A 25,255-nucleotide genomic window follows, 5' to 3' on the forward strand; every position below is an offset into this window, starting at 1 on the left:
TATTAGTCCTTTCTTTTTTTTTCTTTTATGTTTTTCTCTTGATCATTTTTTATATTGAGTCGCATTAGAAAGATCAGTATATCTCGTATCTTTTTCAATTCATTAATCTTAATAATGAGGTTTTAAACCTATGTCAATGTAATTCGAACATTTTAAAGATACAATAGGAGTTTCTTTTAAAAGATCCCAATATTATTGTTGATTTCAGGTAATTTTTGATTTAATTTCTAAATCATAATTAGCCATGGTTTTCTGCCTTTCATTTTTTTTATTACTTAGATATCAGATTAGGTTTAGCGATACACATCATCCGACTTATACAATTCGCGTGTTTAGATAAGTATTGTTTATTCATACCTCTGAGAATACAAATTTTTTTATTGTATCACCGTATATGATACGAGTTTCCTTATAATGGCTTTTTGTATATATTCCTAATGATTACATTACAATAAGAAAGTACGTGATGTGTATTAAATTTAGTGATAAGAGGTGTCTCAACTGTCAATAAAAGTTCATGTCGATGCAAATTGATATTTCATATCCAAATTATTCCCAATTATTTCCGGTTGATTAAACCGTTCCTAGTTATTTATTTCAAATATGTCTACTGAATCAAATATTCCGGAATTGTGTATTAGTATATTTGTTTAGTACATAGAAGGAATTAAAAAAAGAATATTGCAATCAGCTATTATCATTTCGAAGAGTTTAATTCACAAAAAACGATCCTGATACAATTTCTTTTGATCTACTCCAAATTACGAAGATTATCGCATACTCGTTATTAACAAATGGGCAAATTTGAAAAAAAAGAAGCAAAGTTGTATCTGTTTTTATTGTTTCTGATTATTTCGAGTTCCCACGCAACTTCACGAACGAACATATGACATACAGATGTGCCTACACATGAGACTGATGACTCACTGACGTGTGTCAACCCCAGTATTTTCGTCTCCTTCCACCCCCTAACACGTTGGGAATAGATAGGCATCGCAAACCGAGTTGTCCAGCTCAAGAACGGGAGGGAGAGGGATATAAAAAGATCGTCGCCGAAAAAAAAAGCCGCGTCGTCGTTCAATGTCAAATTCGTGGCGCCGGCTGTGCGTCGTACGTGAATTCCCGGTCGTCGCCGAGGGTGAGTCAGTTATCCCTCCGCATGACGGTCAAGGAGACGATCGGAAGAAAGACGTAGAAAAGGGGAACGCGATTAATTGAAGCGATTGAGGAGGTAGGAGCTAAGCGACGATTGGTCCCCATCCGAGAGCGGTGGGGTCCCAGCCCAGGAACGATATGTGCACTCGCAAGACCCAGATGCTATATATGCTGAGCACATGTGTTGTGAAAGAAACAAACCAGATATTTGAAATATACATATTTCTGTAGTACGTATTAATATGATATGAACAGTTTCTTATGTCGTGTATAAATTGAAGAATTAATTGCAAATTAGGTTTACGAAGTAAAAAAACTATCGTTTATCTTATTTCAATTTTTATTTATGCTTTTGTTTTTATCGCTGTACTGGACTGTACTAAAAGTTTCACTTTTGTTAAACTTCAAATATATATATATATATATATATATGTTTCATTTAAAATACATTTTTTAACGACTAATGTATATAATAAAGTTTACCTACAAAGAATCCATTCTACATAACAGATCTAAGGTGAGACAGATCTAAAATAAAATATAATAAAGAAAACCGAAAATTTTCTTTTTTTGTATAATGCTATTATTATTACATTGAATTATTTGTTTATAAACTATCCAACTATTCTAGGACGTATTAATGGCATTGAAAGGCACTCTGCTGGCACTTCATCAAATCCTTTTCTGCGCCGATCCTGGCGAGAGGGGCCTGTCATCCTAAGAGGGGAGGCTGCGGGTAGAGGGGGATGAGCGACGGGCGCTGTTTGACGCTGTTACCTGGTGTTACGTGTCGCAGAAGCACCAACCGGTCAGTCAGTGTACCGTCTCGTTCCTGCCCTTGAACAACGTCTGCTGTTCGACAGTGTCCGCGCCTGCCTGCGCCCTAGAAACTGCACGCGTCAACTGACAGGTCAGTGCACCCTTCGTCGCGGAGTTACAGAGTTACCGTAGTTTCCCCACAGCGATGTGCGTCCAATGGCGGATTAAAGGCGAGCAAAATCAACCGGCTGAAATTGTAAATATTTAGGGAACATCCTCTGAAGACATTTCGAACTTCTCCCGGATTCCCATACGCGATATTCTTTAATGAAGTTACTCGCTCTCTCCAAAAAAAAATTCACTTTCCCAAAAAATTCACGGTGAGCGAGAGCGAGCATTTTTCCCTTCTTCCTTTCATCGCCTGCCGTCCTCTCTTTCGCATATTAAGTTGCAGAAGTGAGAAAGAATTGACATCTCAGACTGGCGTGAGAATCTGCGAATCGAGGAACCGTGACACCCTGTGTACAGTGGTGCTTTCGGTGCTATCCTTCGTAAAGCGGCGAAACGTTTTGCAATCGGTTCTTCACTTGTGAAATATCTCAGCTGAGAGATTTCGCGTTCCTGTAATTGGCGAAGCTGATGAGTGATTTTTCTCCAAGGATAATAGTGATTTAAAAATAGTTTCGATCTTGTGAGTCAACGGAATCGCTTCATAAATCGAAACGTTATCACGATTTCCCGGCGTTACGATTTTCGTTCGATAACTTCTACGCGAGTTAACTTATCTCAGTAACAGTGGGGGCCTTCGTATAACGCTTATAGAGTTCGTTATAATTATCATCGAATTCACGCTTTGATATAAACAAGCAACGTCGAACCGTTTATATTTTTTCATACATACAATAATTGAAACGCGACGTTTCGGCGTGAGCTCCATTCTGCTGGTAGCGCGTGGTAAATTTAAATTTGATTATCGCTTTATAGGTAAATAATTTTCATGCCTATACGTTATAATAGGAATATTGTTGATAACAGAATGGATTTCCCTTGACTATAACATATAATAAATTATCTCGAAATTATACGTTGTCTTCACCGACCGGGCTTGCATCAAGATATCGATCGGTCTTTCGTCGCGATCGAAAATGGACCTGGGGTGTGGTCGAAAGAGTCTCTTTCTTGCAGAAAAAAAAACAACGTTTTCTTATTCATTTGTCTCCATAATTGAGCGGTGGTATCGCAAATTAATGATGTTCTTCGTGGAATATGACGGAGAGTCAAACGAAACGGGAATGAGTCATTTACCGTTTTAATAATCAACGTTCCATCGTAAAAAAAAAAAAAAAAAACTACTATACGAGTATATCGTTACCATAAACGATGCCCATTATCGTGTATTTTCCTAAAATTACAGTGCAAGCGTAAAATATCTATTATTAAAACGTGGGTGAATTAGACCTTTTATCGCACACCGACAGGGATTTCTTTTATGTACGTGTTACTGGTGATACCTCGTATATACCGTATTATATTTCATTGTAATAATGTATATGCATGAGGATCGATAAGATTAACAGACGCAAATTAATGAGTCTGAATTAACGAGTGAATTGTATCGCGCAAATTTATAGTGTTTTCAATTGAAGCGCACAATTTAAAATGTTCCGAAAGAGTGATCAAGATAAAATTTGAAGATACTGTACTTCCCGAATGTGTGTTTCAAGTATCAAATGCAAAATTAGACGTGTAGCAAGCTTATTAAGATTCATCGACTGTTCTGTTTCATATATTTGTCCATGATTCTTCTTTATTTTTACTGTTCTTTCACTAATCATATTTTGCCTTTTGCCGTACATTTCTATTTGTTCTGAGAAACTTCTTCCAAAATATAATTCAACTTTTAACGTCTGTAATAATTATAAGTGTTAGATGTGAGAGCTGCTACAATTAAATTTAATCGCTTTTTCGAAACGAGACAGATCGCTTCGATCGTGGAAAGTCTGTCGGGGAACTTTCTTACTGTTTCTCTATACATAGGCGAATAGCGCGGGGCAGCAAGATGGGGATAAGGGCGTGGTTTTGACAGATGCATACAACGCACGCGGAACACGCATATGCGTTTTCCTCGTCGTCGTCAGTTCAGTACTCATTTTCCCCTCAGCATGTCGCACATTTAGCGCTGATTCTTCATCACCATAGAACATTTTCTGAAGATATAATGTTGAACATTAATTATTTTTAATTTAAAATTCGTAGATATTACATGAAATGTTAAATTAATTAATTAGTATAGATATTAGATGCAATGTTTGATAAAGTTTACTTAGCGCCAAGAAACTTATACCATGGGATTGTTATAATTCTCACGTTTAATATCGCATACGTTTCTTAAATCCAAGAAAACTCGGCTCGAAATTATGTATAATTAATTTATTATTTATAGCATTAAGCTCGATCGTGGCAATTTCCACGTGTTTTGCGTTTTCCTAAGGGAGAATCGTCATTGGGCGTTGCATTTGCATTTTATCATGTCCCGAGCGTGCGCTCGTTTCAAGGCGAACGAGGGGGCTTCTGAATAAGCGCAACTCCGTCATGAATTGCGTTTACCCGGCTCAGCTCGCTCGCGATTAGCGTCTCCCAGATCGCGAGACCATTTCTGTCTCACGAGCAGTGGCGTTACTAGGCGAACGCATGTATCAGAATCTTCTCTTACATCTCGCCATACATCAGACGGACAATACCTTCATTTTCCTTTGTAGCATTTGTATAACGGATAGCATGAGTGGTCTTATTTCTTCTTCAGTTCGTTTCATGTGTTTATAATTAAATGGATAGAAAGTGTATTATAGGCATAACATTATTCCGGCTCGATTTTGAAATTCAAATTCGTATTGAACCGCATGTTTCCAACTGGAACGCTCTAAAACGTTTCGTTCGAGTGACGCGATATAAATGACACATTGTTACGGCGATCATCATTACGAGTCGCGCGAGGCGAAGGACGTGATTCTCGGCCCTCCGTTGAGGGCAACCGCCCTCTTACCCATGACCATGAAAACCGGGATGCGCCGTCAGTACGGAGTTCACGGACCCCGCTCACACTCTCCTCCGGACGATGCCGGCAATGCCAATCGATGAAACCGTCTGCCGCGGCAGCCGCCGCCACCGCCTCCTCCACCGCTGGCACCGCTATGAGCCGGCCGCTCCCCTGGCGCAACCTCGGATCTGCCTCCCCCGTTGTTGCATCCACGTACAAACGCATCCACGCTGTGTGTGTGTGTGTGTGTGCATGCGTTTGCGCCCTACACTCATTCATGCGTCGCGAATATAAGTCTACGTGTGTGTGTGTCAATATTAGCACGCCGCGTAGCGCTATCGGAAAGCGGAAGACTCGCCTTCCGGCGATCATCGAATCAGATCTGATTAAACGGCGCTTCTGGGAATGTATCGAATAGCACATGTCACGATAATAGCAGCTATACTGATCGCGATTGCTTGAAAGAAGACAGAGAATATTTATTGATGAGGTTGTAAATTAAGCGGGTATTTTAATGAAGTGGAGAATATTAATGAAGTTGTAAACTAATCGGGTGTTTTGATAAAAAAAAATAGAGAAATTTTTTTTATTTTTTTGAAAAAACAAGAAATTTACAAAAAGCCTGTTTCACGCTTGAGACTCATATATGATACGCTTTTTCACATTGAAAAACTTGGAGATTTTATTATCTTCGTGGAATATAAACTTCCGGGTATACATTAGCAAACAACTGATCCAGGTTTTAATTGACTCCAAGTGCATACATGCCGACAATGAGCAACGCCGAGGAAGTTGTGGCGCGAGTTAACGAGCTCAATGCTTCTTTCTAAATCGTGATTTCACGTACGTTGCCATAACCGCGCATGATACCACATGATAGGAGGACGACTTGAGCTAAGTTTGCGCTAATTGATGTTTGCTGCACCAGGGATGCCTCGATGTGTGTTTGTCCTGTATGCACTATGTGACTGTTGGCGAGAAGATTCAGGACGATAATTTGATTGGCTAACTCAATTAATGAACATTAAGTATATCCTTTCAGGGATAACAATACGTATATCATGTATTTAGTTTGTGTTTTTTAAATTTCAATATCGATTACAAGGGAAAAATAAATTACAATTTTTATTTATAATACTCAACTCTTTCCTTTTTTGTTTAAATTTAATAAAATGTAATATAATAAAAAAGATTAGTTTTTAAAAGAAGTTAATGTTTCAGTTGTGTCTTCTTTAACTTCTCGCAACTTCACACTCACAGTTTGAGTGAAAAAAATGTCCTCGTGGAAATTCCATTGAGCTAAAGAATATCAAATATCAAGTAAGCGCTACATGCGTAATTGACCATTCTGACAATTTTTCAACCATTTCGATGGCACTGTCCAGCAGAATGTTTATTTTGCCGATCGTAGCCAATATGTCCTGACAAGTGTTTCAGCTTGGGAGACCCAGAGGAACGAACTTTCCTTTCAGTTGTTCATCAGGAATCGGCCTAATCATGCAGAAGAGACTCAATATCTGAACGTCTATTATTCGAACGATACTTGTACATACAATAATACGGTCTCGTGTCTATATACGTCCCTGGTATGTACGCGCCACCGCTCGATACGATACGCGCGTCCAGGGTTCGTTAGCCGTCACGGTCGCACGGAAGAGAGTTGGAAAGAGAAAGAGAAAAGGGAGAGAGAAAGAGAATCGCGGTTGCTCGACGGTCACCGTCGCTCGGTAAAACGTTTTTCTCTAGTTACAAATACGAATGTAGTCGGTGGTTTTCACGTGGGTATCATACGTGCGTAGGTGTTTGCCGTTCTCTGGAGCCTACACCGCCGATCGATACACACAGACCCGCTTGCACGTCGTTGCACGTGTGGACGCGTGGCGCGAAAGAGACGAGAGCCGGTAGCAGAGAGTCTACTACCATTAAATACGATTGCCCAAGTTAATTGGCAGCCAGCGCGAACTCGTTAGCCAGCGACCGTAGGACCTCGTTCCGCGGACCGAGCTTACGACAATGCGTCGTCGCGAAAAAACTCCTTCGACTAGCGGTCGTTTCTGACAGAGCCTCGATGGATTTAGACCCGATCGCGCAGTATGACTCTCTCTTACGTCCATTTCTACTAACTTTAATCTCGGTTTATTTTTTTTTTATCTCTTTCCAGCTCTAAGAATTAGAAAAAAAGATAAAGAGTAAGTTAAAAACCTTGTATTGATAAATCTGTATTGATAAAATTAGACATTAGACTCGTTTGACTTAGCTATTTTCTATACCGTTGCCTACTCCAGAGTCTATGATGCAGAAATATTTCTGATCCTTAAATTCGTTATGAGATAAGCTCTAACATGAATGAAGAGACTTGTTGTTTCTCGATGATTCGAAAATGTTTCAATGAATCTGTATCAGCAATTCAATTAAATTGTTAAGTTTCTAAGGCAAGACTAGATCAATTTAGCAAACGCCATTGTTTTTAACATTTGGAAAATATTTACAGGCCATGCGTATTAATGAGGGGATGCACGACCTAGAGCCATACTTCCCTCGTTTCAAGATAAAATACTGGAAATCGTGCCTCAGGCATTCGTACGACACTCGTATGAAATATAAGTCTGGATGCCTAATCTATTTCGATGACTGTACCGTCGTCGGTTTCTAGCTGCTGGCGCATCTCGGCTGCATTGGCAACCTAGTTTCCTCGTTAACTTCTCGCGCAGAGGCTCGCTTTTCACCTCGCGAGTACTACACTCGAGAAGATCAAGCCAAGATTTATCTGAGTTCCACTGTGCGAGCATCGTCGCCGTCGTCTCGCGTCGACTCGCCTCATTAAATACCACCGTTTGCAGTTTGCATAATAACCAATAAAAAGCTTATCCCGTCTGGCTGTTCGCTACGGCTCACCTAGGATCTACGGATGTTCAATTAAATGGAACTAACGGTCGTTGCGTTACAGCGCTTCTTGTTATCTTAAAGCGTTCATTTTCTTACCGATCTTAAATGCGACGAGCTTAAGCGATTCTCGCAATAAAACTTAATTAATAACGTATAGAAAAAGGTGAGCTATTTTATAAGAAATAATAAATCGCATTTTACATCGAGTTATATCGATTTTTATTATTTAAAAATGATTCATCTCGTAGCAACACTATTCATGATCGATGTCCTGAATAGATTAAGTGATATTTAAGAGAACATACAAATATATTTTTACCGTTTTACGCATATTAATGAACGAAAATCGTTTTTTTGCAGTCTTGTCTCTCTGTCCTGTTTATAGTCTAGCGTTAGATTCGCGAAACATAATCCACCGCATAAGAAGAGAATTTATGTTTTATCTGGCCGTGCTTCGTCGTGGTTACGGACAATCGAGATCTCGTCCTCGTCTCTTACCGTTACATGCAGCCAAGCACACGAGCCTCGTGTTTGTGTATGTACACACGTATGCTTCTTACGCCTACACAGGCATATAGAAAGAATGAGAAAAAAAAAAGAAAAGAATTTAGCTGATACGCGAAGGATATGTGTTGTGAGTTCCCGCTGCTTCTCTGTTGCGTATGCGGCCTCTTTTTCGAGCACTCCCTATATACAGGCATATACGACCGGCTACCATATAAGGACCTATACACAGCCTTGTCGATGCTGACCCACCGTTTGAACGTATCTCTCGAAAGCCTCTCTCACGATCTCAGGAACGTATCGTCCTGGAGCCAAAAGTCAGATGAGTGGCCCGAGAGACCGGTTCGTTTTTTATCAGCATTGTCTGTATTTTTTACACGCTCAACATAATATAACTGAACTTGAAACATTATAACTTTGAGAAAATACTGTGCTGCTAGTGATTCAAATGTTTCCGCAAATCTTTGACAAATTTATCACTGCACAATATTATTTTATAGCTTTTCAGTCACTCGCTTTACAAAATCGTTTCGCCTTAGAATCGTCGTTTGAAAAGCTTCGTGGAAAAAAGTCGCACAAAATTGATGACCTTGCACTGTCATTCATATAATATTGCACAATCGTGCCGTATACCGATAATGTGGTTAGCAATCCGACGTCCCCGTGACTTCACCCACGTGGAATGCAAACCTTTTCTTACTCTCCGCTTCTCTTTTGAATCTGCAAGTTTACTCTCAATTCGATGTTATCGTCATTGCTTTTCAACGGGCTTGTATCATACAAATAATATCATATACGACAGAAAAAAAAATACACACACAATATTTTAATTAATGTAGATACTAATGATTTTCTTTTGTATGAACGATATATAATTAATATGAATTAATATGAATACAAATGTTATATTACATATATTGGAATATTAATTTGATTTATTTCCAGATACACACACAGGAAATGTAATGCTACGCGTGCAATGTAAAGAAAAAAAATCGGTTTCGTCATAAATTGCAGAACATATAATACGATTAGAAAAAAAGCACGTAGGAGTTAAACGCAAATCAATACCGATCGCCCACGTAAGCGTAATTAGTATTGCGTTCTTTTCTTACATTTTTTCTCGTTGAGTCATGTAAAGTTTTAAGTCTGCCTGAATGCGCACAATCGCTGCTGAGAAGCCTATTTGGTGAAAGGGGGTGGACAAAGGGGGCATCCGAGGAATGAGTCATTGACAGTTTAGCGCGTAAATGCGTCGCCAGTTGGATTCGATATAAGTTGTGTGTACATACATATGATACAGAAGTGTATGTACATAATCAGACGATGTTGCGACGTTGATTTCGTGCCATAACTATCAATTATTAGCAGAGTAACGTCTGATCCGAGTCAGTTGCCGGACGTTTTCTTTCTTCCGAAAGTATCATTTGCTATTTAATGTGAAAAATAATGTCAATTTATTGAAACTTTGAGATATTTTTGAAAATCGTTCGTTCCCTTTCTAAAATATTTATTTAATAATTGGTATGACCACATGTTGCAATTATAATATATCTATTCGATTTATATGCGCAGCTTTAATTTAACTTTGTAATGTAATATTATGAAAATATGGTTGCGTTATTTGGAGGAAAGACATGGAGAAAGAACGTAAAATATTTATCAGTGTTCCTCTTAGTCAAGTAGTATGCGTCATTATCGTAAATAACGAGTGATGGCTGCGGATGAAATCAAATGCCGCATAATATTTTGTACGTGAAACATGAAGTAAAGTAAAAGATTGAGATAATTCGACCGAGAATATTCGTTAATACAAATACATAGAAATTGTCAGATTTTATTAATCATTAAAACATTATATGTATCAAACATTGTCATGTAATGATCGCTTTTGCGCTATTTGCTGTCCTAAATAATTTAATTTTTGTATATTTCTCATCTTTACAAATTATCTGACAAGTATTTTTTATTTTAATAATCATGTGACTTTGATATCGATGCAGTTTCACGCTGACGAAGTTGTTGCCGTGCTTATGGGAGAAGTGACAAGGAAATATGCTAGAAGGAAACGGAGACCGGAAACAAGGAACGACCGCTGTTTCCGTCGCATGATACATAAATTCACAGATTGAGAATTGCGAGAGTTTGCAGATAAATCAGATACATACTTTTTATGTAATAATTTTCTAAATCTATAACTTTTCCCTTTTTTCTCAAATTATAACATAAGAGTGTAAGATCCTTATAATTTTATTTTATAAAATCTTATTTTTAAATTAACGGGATCAAGTGTTATTATTGTTATTACAGAAGAAACGAGCAAATTAAAAAATCTATGATGTATTTTACTTTGGTCGCAATTTTTTGAATTTAAAAAGAGGAAACTCTTAAAGTGTATCGAGTCTACGAAATTCCAATAATGTTCAGCATAAATAAAGTATTGTTGCATTTTTACTGTATTTATATTATATCATGACGACGCGATATGTAATTCCGACGTCGTTGTCGATAACTTCGTTCCCGGCTTCAGCTTCGTTGGCATTCAGTAGCAGCCGCTGTTGTCAGTGCGCGGATTGTTGGTGTGGTTTAACAAAGAAAACGACACACGTTCGCGCTAACAATTGGAAACTACGCGATCCGTCTCTCGCTGATACACTCATATTTGTTAAGCGATGCTCTTTGTACACTTTACGTGGAAATGGTTCTCGTACTTAATAACACGTGCAATATCGCCCGTGTTCCGCTATCTTCCAGGAAGTTAAATCGATTACGTTACGAGCAGGTGCTCGTACACCTTGCACAGACACCTTTTACATCATTATTATATATAGAGATGTATATATCGCTTGTTAAATATTGACGAAAAATTAAGAAAAAATATTAAACACGAATTTATATTATTTTCTATGTTTGTGTTTTATATACATATGTATATATTTTAAAAGAAAAAGAAAACACGATCACTTATTCGAGATATGTATTACGTATAATTTCTATCAACGACGTACTTCAGATTAACATACATTTTAATTATTTACACATTGACATTTTTTAACAGTTTGATTTGATATTTTAAATTCTTCAAAATCTTTAATAAAATTATCATATATTGCACATCTACATAAAATATTATACTGTATATATCTGAATATTGTTAGTCTAGCTAGTTGAATCAATCAATAAAATTGCTATATTATTAGAAAAATTAGAAACTTGCAAATGGAATAATTAGAATTGTATGAACTTTGATTTTTTAAGATGCATCGTTGAGCGAAGATGATTAATCTTATACAATTATCTCTCCTTTACAGATCAAGAAATATAAGTCATGTCGAGTCCGTCGTTGAAAGACCTGCCCAAAGTAGCTCTAGACCTGAAAAGCGAATTGGAAGGTTTCAATCATGGCTGCATGAAGAAAGCCGCTACTGCCGAGAAGAACGTTTTACCCTCCGCCGAAGGTACATGAATATCAAGGATATATCTCAGTTACTTTATTAGAAATTAATTCATGTGAATCGAATTATCTCATTTATATTTGTAACTTATTTAAAATTTAATATTTTTATATTTTTGCATTCTATTAATTTCACTACTCTCCTAATATATTTGATTAATATGTATGATTAATGTTGTGTGTATTTGATATTTTTTTCTTTATTCTAATTTAAAAGTATTTAAAATGTTATGTTTATATGAAAGTAAGACGCGTTTAATATTAAATGCGAGCTGTAAAGAAAGTAAAGAAAATATTGAGTTTACTCGTGCAAACTACAATATTAAACCAAGAGAAGTGATTTGAGCGCAAAGCTTACCAGTGCAATATTCTGATAAAGCGATAGCTGCAATAAAAATATGTGAATTGCTGACGTAGACGTGCGACAGGAGCGGCAACATTCTGAGTTGATACATGGCGTGGAAACTTTTAAGGCAGATCAATTGAAGCACGCAGACACGAAAGAGAAGATTGTGTTGCCTAACGCCAAAGGTATTGCTCATTAAAGACAGGAAGGATTTCTGGAATTTCATTCTTCAGTCCTGCGAGGAGTACTTCCTTGAGCTTATTCATGGTGGCAGCGGAAAGTCAACTGTCGCTTTTGCTTCTCGGGAAACTTCGGGAAAATCTTTCACCTACAAAAGCTTTCTCTTAGAATAATTTAATAATACAATTTTTATTTCGAAAATTTTACTGGTGGTTTTGATAGCATTCTGGGATCACATTGCTTTTTATCGTTAATTTCTTGCTATACTATTTTATAACAAAATTTAAAACAGATTTAAAACATAAATAATTCTTATGCAATGTTTATGCAGGTCTTCCTAAATTCGTCTACTCTCATGTTATATGGATTCTTTGATGCAATCTGAAATCGATAACTTCTCAACTGAAAAGTCGACTTATAAATTATTGAAAATACAAGACTTTTCAGGATTTAAATATCTAATGTGGAGTAAAATAATGGAATTATAGAATTTAATCATAGAATCTTAAAACTAAAATCAGATATACTATTCTAGGATATTTTATTATATTGTAGCAAGAAGTTAATCTAATATGAGAAGGATAAATTCAAAATATAATTCATTAATAAATCGTATTTTAACTTTAAAGTAAAAAGACATTACGGAAACTTTCATGATTTTAACTTGAGTTCAAATGTAATACGTAATTTTGCTTCATAAAAATGCGTAGAGCACCTGAATGCGCACGATATTAATAGCACGTACCTTATGGAGGAAGGACGACAAACGGTATCGATTATTGATTGATCGGGCTGTTTATCGATCGCGCAAATAGTTTGAATTTATTCTTCGCTAATCCGTTTGTGTCACGCTCCTAGTTGGATATAGCAAATCTATAGCCACTTAAACGAGATATTTTATTTTTGATTCTGCTTGCATAAAATTATCCATCATTTTTTTTTAAATATGATTTATCTGCTTTTAGACGTCGCAGCGGAGAAGACCCAGCAAACATTGATCGCCGGCATCGAAAAGTTTGACACTGCAAGTCTGAAGCACACCGAGACGCAGGAAAAGAACCCGTTACCCGATAAAGATGGTATGATATAAGTCAGGCTTTTAAATTGATTTATGTACACAGAATAATTCAACTCCATTAAAATCACAGATGAATTAAAAGCGAGTAGAAATTTATCTTACGAAATTGTAATTTTTAAATTTTGAAAATTGATTTTTAATTAAACAATGAGCAGTTTTCGTTCCGTTCTATTTTTATTGTTGATAAATTTTATTGTTGATAAAGTCATATCATGAAATATAGTAAATAAAATGATTTTTTTTTACAAGTGATATAATTATTTTATGAAATAATTATAAATTTTAATAAGATTTTGTTAATTTTTTTATGCAGCGATCCAGCAAGAAAAAGGGAAGCAACAATTAATCTCCGGTATCGAAAATTTCGATCCAGCGAAATTGAAACATGCGGAAACCCTCGAGAAAAATCCTCTGCCCACCAAAGAAGGTTCGTACACTGTACATCCTCAATTTATGCTCTTGTATCTGTTCGAAATAACATTTCGTTTACCAAAGCAACATTGTTTCAGCGATCGATGCCGAAAAGATAGCTGCTTAAAAAGCTGCCACACGAAATCGAAGGAAAGGAACGGGGACGGCACGACTCGTCGCTTCTTCCAATTTCTATATCCGTGACATTTTATAACAATTATTCATACATTGCCAAGGAAAAAAAGCGCGAATGCGAAGCACTATATTAGTCGTAATGCTATGATTATATTCTTATTCTATCGCCATTTTTCGGCGTTCTTCTTTTGGCGAGATCAGAAAACTTTTGATAAAAAACGTGTAATGTTTGAATCACGTAGCCGATGACGATACCGCTGTTGCTTGTCCTACCTTGGTACTAAGCCGCCTCAAAAGACAATTTGACAACGATTAGGCAATGACAAGAATGAGAGCAAACTTTCACACAGCTCTTGTAAGTTTCTCTAATTTGCCTTCTCGTTACATCTACTCTTTGTTTTGTTGCTAAACGCGTGACAAATAATACATTGTCCAAATAATCGGATACGGCTACTTAGAGAGAGAAAGACTTATGGCAAGAAAAAGATTAGTAAATGTAGCGAGTTAGAAATTCTGTTATTTACAAAACAGGGACGATGATCCAATTCGACAGATCGCGAAACGTTGCACGGAATCGTCATCTCCTCGCCGGAGAATGTAGTTTTTTTATATCGAAAGAACTGTACGCGCGAATATATTCATTATTTTCAATATAACAAGCAAAATTGTCGGTGATATTGCATTTGATGCGTTACAGCAGACATTGCGGAAGTACACAGTGGTCAATCTTGTATTTATGTATTGTAAAAATCATATTTTGTATAAACGGGCTATTGTACTTTTTTAATATTTCGTATACATCGCATTGTCATTTCGACGAAATTATTATGAAGAATAAAAAAAAAGTAATTTGTACAAAAGTGATGGTCTGCTTTTTGGCCCTAATTAAATTTTATTAGCTTAAAAGGGATTTATATATATATATATATATATATATTTCCGCGCGCGCGCGCGCGTTTTTCATCCGTATATGTAGGTAACAGAAATTCTATTGAGTGTATTTATAATTGCATTTAGCACTAAAATATGATTATATTAGTTGCTTCTGATTTTTGTTATGTATAAATTTTATCTTAAAAATTAAAAGCTAACCGCATTTAATATTAAATGCAGGATGTGTGACTATCATTAGAATTATTATAATAATAAATAATTTTTTTATAACAATTTATAATGATATATGATGATCTGCAAAACCGATCATTAAATGAATTACAGTTAACTTAATATTTACAAAATGATCAAAATGCCAATTAAATTAATTGTTTATATAAAACGTATTGCAAAAGGATTTGAAAGAATAATCGATTTTTTATTGGAGAATCATTTTCATATCATCTTACAATATGTATTGCATTTTTTAATAACAGGATAAATATTCGTGAAAGATTAATATTTATATATGAACACATATAGTACACATAATAATTTTCTAGTCTTTTATTTTTATTATATACGATAGATTATTCGTATGTCGGGTTAATTTTTATAACTTATATAAACATATAAAAATTATTGAGATTCTTACATATATATAAGATAGATTTTTTAGAAAGGAATGGATAGAGATAATTAATAGGTCGGTCTGTCCGCGTTGTTTAAAATCTTCAAAAACTTCAACTTAAAATGGGAGATATACAGAATAGGGCATTTAAAGTGTTACAAGTTGTTAAATGCCCCACCCTGTATATTTGGCATTAAAAAGAGAGAATGCAAAGATGTTGAGTGTAAAAAGTGCAAGCATGTGAACAAATCTATATAGTTAGGTGTTATTATTTTTTAAAGAAAAGAAATATACAGAATTTGAATGATCCAATGACGTGGACTAATTAATGTACGTAATTAAATGGCATTGGAATATTTATAAACTGTATAGAATATTTATGAATTACGTAGAACTAAATCGCAATCTTTAGAATGAGAGGAGTTAATCGATTGAAATTTGGCGCCTATCTACTAGCTCAGGTTGCCTATGACTTCGAAGTTGTGATTGGTTAGCATTCTAATAATGTCGATCAATCGTGTTGCAACTTTCAGCCACATCAATCAGAACACGTTTCTCATTTTGATGATTTTTGACCAGAGTTGTCGATTTCGACGGGGAGTTTCCGTCAACGACATCAATCATCGATGTGGCGCCTAAATTCGACGATATCTTCTTGTCATTAAGTACGTGAAACGGAGACGAACAAAGAGTTAGAACGTAAGTATCCCCTTCATCGATTCACGATAATTTCGCTCGATTCACTTTAATCGCGATATTTCGAACATCGCAATCAAATCTTGCCGTAAGTGGAATTCGAAACATCAATCGCCAAGTAATCGCCCGCGACTCGACCGCGATATACGCACGTGCGCAACAGGTAGCGAATTGGATTGGTGAACTCATGACAAAATGCGTTGTTGAGGGGGAAGGGAGAGGTAAAGTGAAAAGTAGTGAAAAGGGAAGATCAAGAAGGACCGAGTGCGGTATATCACGCATGCTGTGTTTGAAAAATCAAATGGCCGTTGTTTCTTGAGAGTCGCGATACCGTTCTACTTTTGTCGAGGGAGTAGGTGAAGAAGAATAAGGTGAACGCATCTTCTTTTGTCTCCTACGGATTTTCCTCGCGAGAGCTTTCTTTCGATTGTCGTAACTATGCTTTTTATATCTTTCGACTATGCCCCTCGGGATGGCATCCTATCTTCCCCTCTTTAGATCTTTTCTTCCGATTGCGCATCCGATTAATGTTGGATCTCGTGAGCGGAAGTCGAAAAAGAATTGGCTGGTCGATTTTCCCGTGAAGTGTTTCGTCGTTCGATTATCCGTAAATGGTTCGATCTATGTACGATCGCGTCTTCCATTGTTCTCTGTAACACACCGCTTCTTCGTCCCTTTGTCGCAACGCGATAACGCGTAAGGTTCTTCCGATAAGTTAAGATATCTGTATCTTACGCGTGGTAGGTATTTTTTTCGCATCTCCATCTTTTTTTTTTATTTTTATTTGCGTTAGATCGCCAGGTGTGTTTTATGCATGATGTGCATGATATATCAATTGTCCTTGTTTAACATTTCATGAGCAACAAGGATAAATGTTTTACTAGAATTTACGTATCTCAGATATTTTTTCGCATCTTATCGGAAAAAATCTTGTTTTTTTTTCAATTGTTTTTATCCGTGTTAGCTCAGTGTTTTATTAGACTGTAGCAGATCCACCTTTATGATTTCGACAAAATTTAGTATATTGTTGTTTTGCAGCATACAATTTTTTGTAATCTGTGATCATACTTTATTTATGCACAAACATTGTTTATAAATTTATGCCAATTTTCTGTCTTTTATTTTTTTTGTATTTGACAGATTTTTTACTATTTTTTATTAAAGCAAAAGATTTACTATCTTTTATTTTAATAGTGGTTGTATAGATATATGCATATATATGTATATATATATATTAGTGAAATAGTATAATTTAATATATAAATATAAAAAAATAATAAATTATACAAGTCTGTATATATATAACTCAATGTTCTTAAAAATACTGTTGTTATATTATTAATAATAAAAAATAAGTCAACTGTTATAAATTCAAAATTTATCATTAAAAATATAAGTAGAAAGATTTGGTTGGAATTATTCAAATTGTATTTGTTATAATTTGTTTTCTTTGATAATTTATATCATTGTTCTTTTTAGAAAATAAAAAATAGCCACTTAAATTGGAATATCCTGTGGATATCATAGAAAAAGAATATTTTTTACATTATCTAATATTGTAAAAAAAATATAAAAAGGTAATGTGAAGACAATTTTGTAAAAAAAAATACAACACTTTGTTAGCATATATCTGTAGCAGTATATTGAATAATAATGTCGATTAGAGAGATGTCAAAACGTACACAAGAACCAGTGGATCAGTGGCTGGCAAAAGAGGGTTACTTCAGGAAACCTACTCCTAGAGACCCGACCTGTTTGTTTAGGGCAGTCAGCGAACAAGTGTACCATACACAACATTATCATTTAAGAGTAAGAAAGGAATGTATAGAATTTATGAAAAAGAAGAGACACTTGTTCATTGATGTAAGTATCTATATGCGATTATCTCATTTCAATAGGTGCTCGGTATGTTGGTGATTATTTTCTATTCACTTTTTCTGTAGTCTGTATCAACGCCATTTGATTATTATCTGAATGAAATGCAATGTTTTACGGAGTGGGGAGGTTCGAGTGAAATTCATGCCATGTCTTTGCTGTATAAGAGAGACATAATCATATTCGTTGGAGAGAAGCAGATATGCGAAAACGTTACTAATAACGGCTTTAAAAAAGGCGTTATATTGCTTTGTCATACAGAGCCAAAACAATATGAGCCTGTTTACCCGATGGCTTTTGTACAATCAGCTGCATACTGCCAATGTACGTAGATATTTCTTAGCCCCATTTTCACAATATAGAGTTACTTAAAGATTAAAGGTTACCAAAAATGAATAAATTTCACTGATAAATCTTTTGGCAACTTTTGTCTTTAGATAACCACATATTGTGAAAACAAGTCTTATTGATACACGCCGTGCGTCGTATATAAATTCTTTATGATCTTTTTTTTGGTAGCTATTGTTTATGAAGTTGTATATAGGTATATGTATCAAATACCTAACATAAGAACTGTTGCGGATAGAATGCTACATAATCGAACTCCTGTACTTAGACATGACAAATTTTTCCAGAAGGGAAATCTTGATATTAGGGAGTAAGTTATTTAATCAGACCTCAAAGTATATTGCGTTTATAATAAATTACGGTTTAAGCATTAAGTTTTTAAATTATATTAAAAAATGTAGATTGTTTCTAAAAAGTGAGATATATATTTCTGCAGGCAATTGATTGAAGATTTATACAAAAAGGTAAAAAATGAACATAGTGACGTGGACGAAGCGCAATCTGATTGGAAAGGAGCACCTATTCCTTATAAAGTTGCAAAAGCACTGGCTCCCGATTATTATCGTAATATAGAATTAGATATATGGCATGAATTGAAACGAGGTATATTATAGAAATTTTACTTCTACTTTCTTTTTTGAGAGAGAATAACAGTAAAATATTTAAAATTAAAATTATTTGTGTGTATAGAGGTAAAATCTGCAGGCTGGAACAGGTACAACAGTAATGAACTACAAGTCGGTGGCAAATGTCTGATAGAGATTAGCATAAACGATCTACAACAATGTGACAGAAATAACAATAAGAATGTACGGGTTAATTTACCAGAATGTAGTACTAGCGAAACTAACAATAAAATTGAGCAACAAAAATTGAAGCAGGGGCCTCTTTGGCTTCATGGTTATATACAAGAAATGAATACAGAGAAGGAGCCAGTTCTAGTTTTTATTAAAGACCTAGGAGAAAAAAAATTTGTTCCATATGATGCTCTAAAGCCATTACCTTTAATAAGAAAAAATAGACAAAAAAATTGGGTACCAGTTAATAGAAATCATTCAGTTACTGTGGATTCAAGTTAGTTTATTAAATTATTAAATCATTTATACAATATTTATATCATTTATATTTATACACATACATATAACAAATCTTTATTTTGTACTAATTAGATCGACGATGGAAAAAACCATATAATTCTTTCTCACGAAAGAGAAAAGACACCATAGTCATAACAAATGAAAAATCAAATAATATAAATAAAAATATATCAATAAATAACGTTGATGATAATGACATTGATGTTAATATCAACGTTACTAAAAATGGCTTTGACGAACGTCATGATGAACTTCCGTATGTATCTCAGGATATATTGTCTACATTCTATAATCGTATAAAAGATAGTATTATTTTGCATTTTTGTAATAAATTGGATTTTTTAAAAGTGTAATGATTTTATTTTTAGTAGAACAAATCAAAACTTCGCATTACAAAATCATTCTACAGAAGATTCTTCTATTCATGCAACAAATGTAAGTAAATTGTAAAATTTTAACATTGTATTTGAAATTCTTAAAAAAATATAAAAACGAACATATTTTTCTCCTTGGTTTATAGGAAGAGGCTAACAATTTACCTGTAACAACTACATTCGACAATTCACAGTCCACAGTGTCAAACAGCGTAACGCAGGAAATGACGGAAGAATATAAAAAATCGCATACAGTATTTAAGAGAGTGAACAATACTGTAAGGAAGATTGACAAATCCAATAATCTTCAGAAATCTTCCAAACCAAAAGTATTAAATGAAAATTATTATTCATCTTATAATGGTAATTATTTCTAAATAAATAACATTTTATGTCATATATACATGTGTGTATATATATATATATATATATTATATTTAAAGAATTATGTCCTCTTAGAGGAAAGTTTTACTGGAAATATATAGTACTTACATGTAACATATTTTATTATTATAGTATATCTTATAGAGTAAGATCTTCCTCGGAAAGGACGTTTGGGGATGTAACCCTAACATATTTAATATCAGTTTCTGGCACTAAAACAGCCTGTCGGATTATATGTACACAATTATTTCAACAAATAAATTTTTTACAAATTAAATTAATTTACTGGCAATTTTGGATATGCAAGTTTTAATTTTTTTTTAATTTGGAAATATGTATTAATCTACTTTATGTTAATTGTAGATAACTCACAACAAACAAATATCTATGACAACCCAAATATATCTTACGTTCCTTTAAATAACGGTAATGCATATCCCTGTTATCCATATGTACCAGGAAATTTTTCGATAACTGGGGAACATAACCCCAGTCAAATAGATCGTAAGTATTAACATTTTAATATTGATATTATACTTACTATATTGATATTATAAAAAAAACATGATTTGTATTTTACATTTCTTTTAGATTCATTGACATCGAATGTCTTTTATAATTTACATCTGTTGCATCTGGAGGTATGTAGATAGAAGAAAAATAATTGTAACTATAATTTATCATCTATTATATATTAAATTCTATGATTATATAATTCTTTGCACACAGGACACTTTCCGTACTGTAAATCCAACGTATTACGGACCGATAATGTATGGATCGAATCATCAAGGCATGCAATCTTTAGGCGCATCGTCAAATGCTGTGAACAGTAATTCATCATTAAACATATTCATGCAAAATTTATATTAAAAAAATTATTGATGAAACTTGAAACAAAAGCTTGTATACAATTTTTAAATAGGTGGCCCATACATGCAATATATGCAAGAAGAAGTAGATCGTCTTGTTAACGACATGCAAAATTGTTCGTTAAATGATAGACCAAATATCAGTGCTGAGATTCCCAATACTTCGCATGTGAACACGAATTGTGTGCAAAGTATAAATCAGGCAAAGCAAGGACCAAGAAATTCGAGCGGAAAAGACTCACATTACATTCAACAAAAAGGAAAGCAAACTGGAACTGTTAAAGGTAATAAAAATTAAATTAATATTATAGGAAATAAATTTGCAGTATATAAAATAATATATTAAAATTGAAGAAATACTCACTTTGATTCGTTTCTTACAACACGAAATAAAAGTTCAAAGATTAAGAAAAAGAAGAAACTAAGATATTCACACATGCAATATCTCTGGATGCTCCATCAAATGCTCATATGAGTAATTTATAGAATAATAAAAATTCATATGAAAGATTTATCATAAATTTGAAACAAACTCTTATACAATTTTTTGATAGATATTCCATATATGCAATATATGCAAGAGGAAGTAAATCGTCTTATTAATGATATGCAAAATTGTTAATGTACAATGAGGCATCAAATACCAGTGATGAGATAGATTCCCAACGCTTTGTACATGAACGTGAATTGTGTGCAAAAAGCAAAGTAAATTTGAAATTGAAATGTTACATCTAGAAAAAAGAGAAGCAAGGACAAATTCAGAACAAGAGATAGTAAAAATAATATTAAAATAATTACATTAATTAGTAATTAATAACATATAAATTAAGTAAGCAAATGAGAAACAATGAACGCTTAAAATTTTAGTAATTAAGATATAATTATAACTTACTAGAAAAGATCCAAAATCAGATAGATTCACGAACAAAGAACAAGAAAGTAGTAAAGGAGACTTATAACTAATAACACATGTATAAATATCAGGTGATATATCTTCTACTTGAAAACAAATCGTTGTCAATATATTTATGTTTTGACCTTACCGTTAATCTTTAACAAGAGCAAATAGGCAAGTAGTTTTAAAAATCTTTCATAGAAAGTTGGACAGATACTTAGAGCACTCCAAAAAATGTAATTTTAATTTTTTAATATTTTTTTACTAGTACGTTATATTAATTTACATTATCTGTACTCTCATGAAAGAGAGGAATATAAAAATAACGGTGGCGTCTTTTAAAACTTTAAGCATCTTGGCAACACTTTTTATATTATGGTTATGGATGTTATGGTTACCTATTTAAAGGTTACTGTGTTTAATGACAATTGTTCTTTGTGGTAGAAGATACATTGCGTATTATCATTAGTTACTTTCGAATCAGTGTTTCTGAGCTTACATATATTTATATATTTCTGATTTTATTTTTATATATTTGAATTTTTTTTTTATTATTTTAACTTCATTTATCTGCGTTTGTTTGTTTCATTATTTTTTTATTTAATTATTAATTTAATCTGCTTGGTCGTTTTTCTATTTTTTCTTTTCGTATATTGTTTTGAATTCGCCACTCTCTTGGATCTTTTCTAGACAGACCATTGCGATTTCGACTAAAAACAATTTTTTTTTTTTAATGGACTACATTTTAATTTTTAAAAGGATTATAAGTGAATATATTAAATCACACTCGATGTATTTTGATAAAACTTTATGATTTTCGATGAACATATAATTTCTATTTTATATTTACAATAATTATTTTGTTAAATTGATTGCATATACATCCTTTATATGTATAAAATCTTTACGAATAAAAATGGAATTGAAGGGTAAGTCAGAAAATAAAAAAAACTTGATTAATTATATATTTTATCATTGTATATACATTTTTTTCTAAAAACATGCTTGATTATTCATTTCAGTTTTACTCAGAACTCTGAAATTTGTGAGAATTTTTTTTTTCTTAATTTTACTTTCTCTTATAGGCAATAAGATACGAAATCGCCAGCAAAATGCTCGCGGATCAGCGCACATGCAATACTCGGGTCATCAATATGGCGTGACAATACCGAGTGGTTCTGTAAATCCGTACAATGCACAAAGGCACGATATGCATATATCACATATGCAATCGCAGCAACATCATTGGGATCCGATGTCGCATCAAATAGCACCTATGGTAGCTGGTCCAACAAACGGTTATGCACCGCAGTATACCGCATCAAACCAAATAATCCCGTATCATGAACTTCCATCACACTACACGGGCGAAAGTAATTCGGGGAATCCTTCATACTATTTGGGAAACGGCAACTACTTACCCGTATCGTACTTACCACCTCAGCACGTCGACGCATCTGAAAACGGAGCTGTACCTCCGTCGTACCCACAGCATTTTTATTCAACGACTGAAGCTTATCCACCAGGCCACTCATCAATAAACGGCCAACCAATAATATACTCGCAGCCGATGATGTATCCGCAGTCGGTGCAATATCATGCTGTACCGTCACCATCGCAACACATGCAAGAACAATGGAATCCGACCTTGGGACCGCAATCTTCCTATGTTGCTCCATGCATTGCTCCAAATCCAAGTCCAGCACCGATCGTAGAATCGTCCCCTAACGGACAATGTACCGTTCCAAAAGGTTCGCTTTAGATATCATATATTTTGAAAATTGATAATTAAGATTAAATTTCTATTGCAATAATAATTAAAAAGTCTATAATATGGTAGTATTAATATGATATAAAATAATATTAGTGTTGTAATATCAACGTTTCCCGTAAAGATTAAGATTTTGAAGACTGATGAATTATAAGATACGAAATACATCGTAATAAAAGTTAAAAATAAATGATAATTAAGATTAATTACAATTAGTAATTAGAGTAACCATATAAAAAAATTTAGAAATAAAACAGCTATATGGAGCAAAATTAACTACTTGCAATTCTCGTTAGAAATCGACAAGATTGTTCGCTATGACTTTTCAAAGTTTCCTCTATATCGTGTACAAAACTCCATATGTTATTATATAAAATAGAAAATGTTTAAGATGCAGTCTTTATAAACTGTATATGCAAACTCATTTAATATGTTACGTATTAACGTAAGAAAAACGTAATCTTATGAATAGTTAATCTATTAAGAAATTTAAACTGAAATACTTGAAACTTTATAGATATAATTTAAAAGAAAAGAATACGTATGCAAGGCTAAATTTCGATCAGTTACAATATTATTCATAAGTTTTTTCATTAAGAAGAAAAAAATTTATAATGCTATCAAAAACTACAACAATAACATACCTATTTTGCTTATTCTCCTTGCAGAAATATTCTATATTTGGTTAGAAAGCGATGTTTATCGGTATTTTGAATCATTAGAAAATACAATATATATATCGTTATTATTAATTATAATTCATATTTCTTAAATATCGACAAATATCGTAAATAAAATGAATATTATCTTCAATGGAGTGAATTGGATATTTATCCTATTAGGATTATTGTATCAAGCCTCGTTCATTTTCACACACAAAACACACACGACAAACTTAATTATTTCATAAAAAGTACCTAGGCTTAATCCACGTATTTAGAATATTTAAGAATCAATACATATATATATATATATAGTGTAAGTTAAGATCTTGTAATTCATTAATAATATTAAGTTTACTAAAGTTCTTCAACATTTATACAATTTTTACTTAATATTAACCTTTATACAATTTTTGCTAAATCTTTTTCAAATAAATAATGCAGAAAGATCAATCAAATCTATTTTATTTGTTGCGTTCTCAATTTCAGATTGGGTAAATGTGTTTGGTTGCACCATACCTATAATTTATATGTATGTGTGTACACATATATATATATATATATACACACACACATACATATCTTTTTGGTTTTGCTCGCATTTTAAATAGATCAAAACTTAAAAACATTTTTTGAAGGCTTAGGATTAGATTCAAATTATCATAACCGAATATTACTAAACAAATCATGTTTGAATTATACAAAGAATTAACATGTCTTCATGATTATGACTGATGTGTGATGAATAAATCGATATGATGCTACATATGTAAACGCAAGCACGTTGAAGTATTATTTGAACTTTCTAAGAGAATTTCGAGAATATCACGCA

The 25,255-nt window shown here is 33.7% G+C and overlaps 2 protein-coding genes across 6 annotated transcripts; both read left to right on the plus strand.

Moving 5' to 3' along the window:
- Positions 1-1,846: 1,846 nt before the first annotated feature.
- Positions 1,847-14,604, plus strand: cib (thymosin beta cib). 3 transcript variants are annotated; one of them, XM_018547007.1, is made up of 6 exons: positions 1,847-2,065; positions 11,653-11,799; positions 12,213-12,326; positions 13,287-13,400; positions 13,713-13,826; positions 13,909-14,604. In XM_018547007.1, exons 2-6 carry the CDS (start codon positions 11,670-11,672, stop codon positions 13,935-13,937), a joined length of 501 nt encoding a protein of 166 aa, XP_018402509.1. In that variant the 5' UTR covers positions 1,847-2,065; positions 11,653-11,669; the 3' UTR covers positions 13,938-14,604. The 3 variants fall into 3 exon arrangements, with proteins under 3 accessions (XP_018402509.1, XP_018402511.1, XP_018402510.1); XM_018547008.1 differs by lacking the exon at positions 1,847-2,065 and adding an exon at positions 11,494-11,577; XM_018547009.1 differs by lacking the exon at positions 12,213-12,326 and having other exon boundaries at positions 1,861-2,065.
- A 1,822-nt stretch (positions 14,605-16,426) lies between these two features.
- LOC108779572 (uncharacterized) lies at positions 16,427-23,874 on the plus strand. Of its 3 annotated transcripts, XM_018547005.1 has the most exons (15): positions 16,427-16,516; positions 17,625-17,722; positions 17,810-18,008; positions 18,089-18,344; positions 18,540-18,678; positions 18,805-18,971; positions 19,059-19,442; positions 19,538-19,721; positions 19,834-19,900; positions 19,986-20,202; positions 20,587-20,727; positions 20,815-20,864; positions 20,953-21,055; positions 21,149-21,379; positions 23,076-23,874. In XM_018547005.1, exons 3-15 carry the CDS (start codon positions 17,814-17,816, stop codon positions 23,750-23,752), a joined length of 2,811 nt encoding a protein of 936 aa, XP_018402507.1. In that variant the 5' UTR covers positions 16,427-16,516; positions 17,625-17,722; positions 17,810-17,813; the 3' UTR covers positions 23,753-23,874. The 3 variants fall into 3 exon arrangements, with proteins under 3 accessions (XP_018402507.1, XP_018402505.1, XP_018402506.1); XM_018547003.1 differs by lacking the exons at positions 16,427-16,516; positions 17,625-17,722 and having other exon boundaries at positions 17,799-18,008; XM_018547004.1 differs by lacking the exons at positions 16,427-16,516; positions 17,625-17,722 and having other exon boundaries at positions 17,799-18,008; positions 19,837-19,900.
- The last annotated feature ends 1,381 nt before the right edge of the window (positions 23,875-25,255 follow it).

The sequence above is a fragment of the Cyphomyrmex costatus genome, unplaced genomic scaffold, assembly GCF_001594065.2.
Source record: "Cyphomyrmex costatus isolate MS0001 unplaced genomic scaffold, Ccosl1.0 scaffold60, whole genome shotgun sequence".
NCBI classification, from domain to species: domain Eukaryota; kingdom Metazoa; phylum Arthropoda; class Insecta; order Hymenoptera; family Formicidae; genus Cyphomyrmex; species Cyphomyrmex costatus.

Bases quoted from the DNA above. Each gene is read 5' to 3' on its own strand.
- cib (XM_018547007.1), top strand. From the start codon at position 11,670: ATGTCGAGTCCGTCGTTGAAAGACCTGCCCAAAGTAGCTCTAGACCTG. The intron at 11,800-12,212 runs GTACATGAATAT...TTGCTGACGTAG, and splicing joins CGTTTTACCCTCCGCCGAAG to ACGTGCGACAGGAGCGGCAA. The intron at 12,327-13,286 runs GTATTGCTCATT...ATCTGCTTTTAG, and splicing joins TGTGTTGCCTAACGCCAAAG to ACGTCGCAGCGGAGAAGACC.
- LOC108779572 (XM_018547003.1), top strand. From the start codon at position 17,799: ATGTCGATTAGAGAGATGTCAAAACGTACACAAGAACCAGTGGATCAG. The intron at 19,443-19,537 runs GTTAGTTTATTA...TGTACTAATTAG, and splicing joins TTCAGTTACTGTGGATTCAA to ATCGACGATGGAAAAAACCA. The intron at 21,056-21,148 runs GTAATTCATCAT...ATTTTTAAATAG, and splicing joins ATCGTCAAATGCTGTGAACA to GTGGCCCATACATGCAATAT.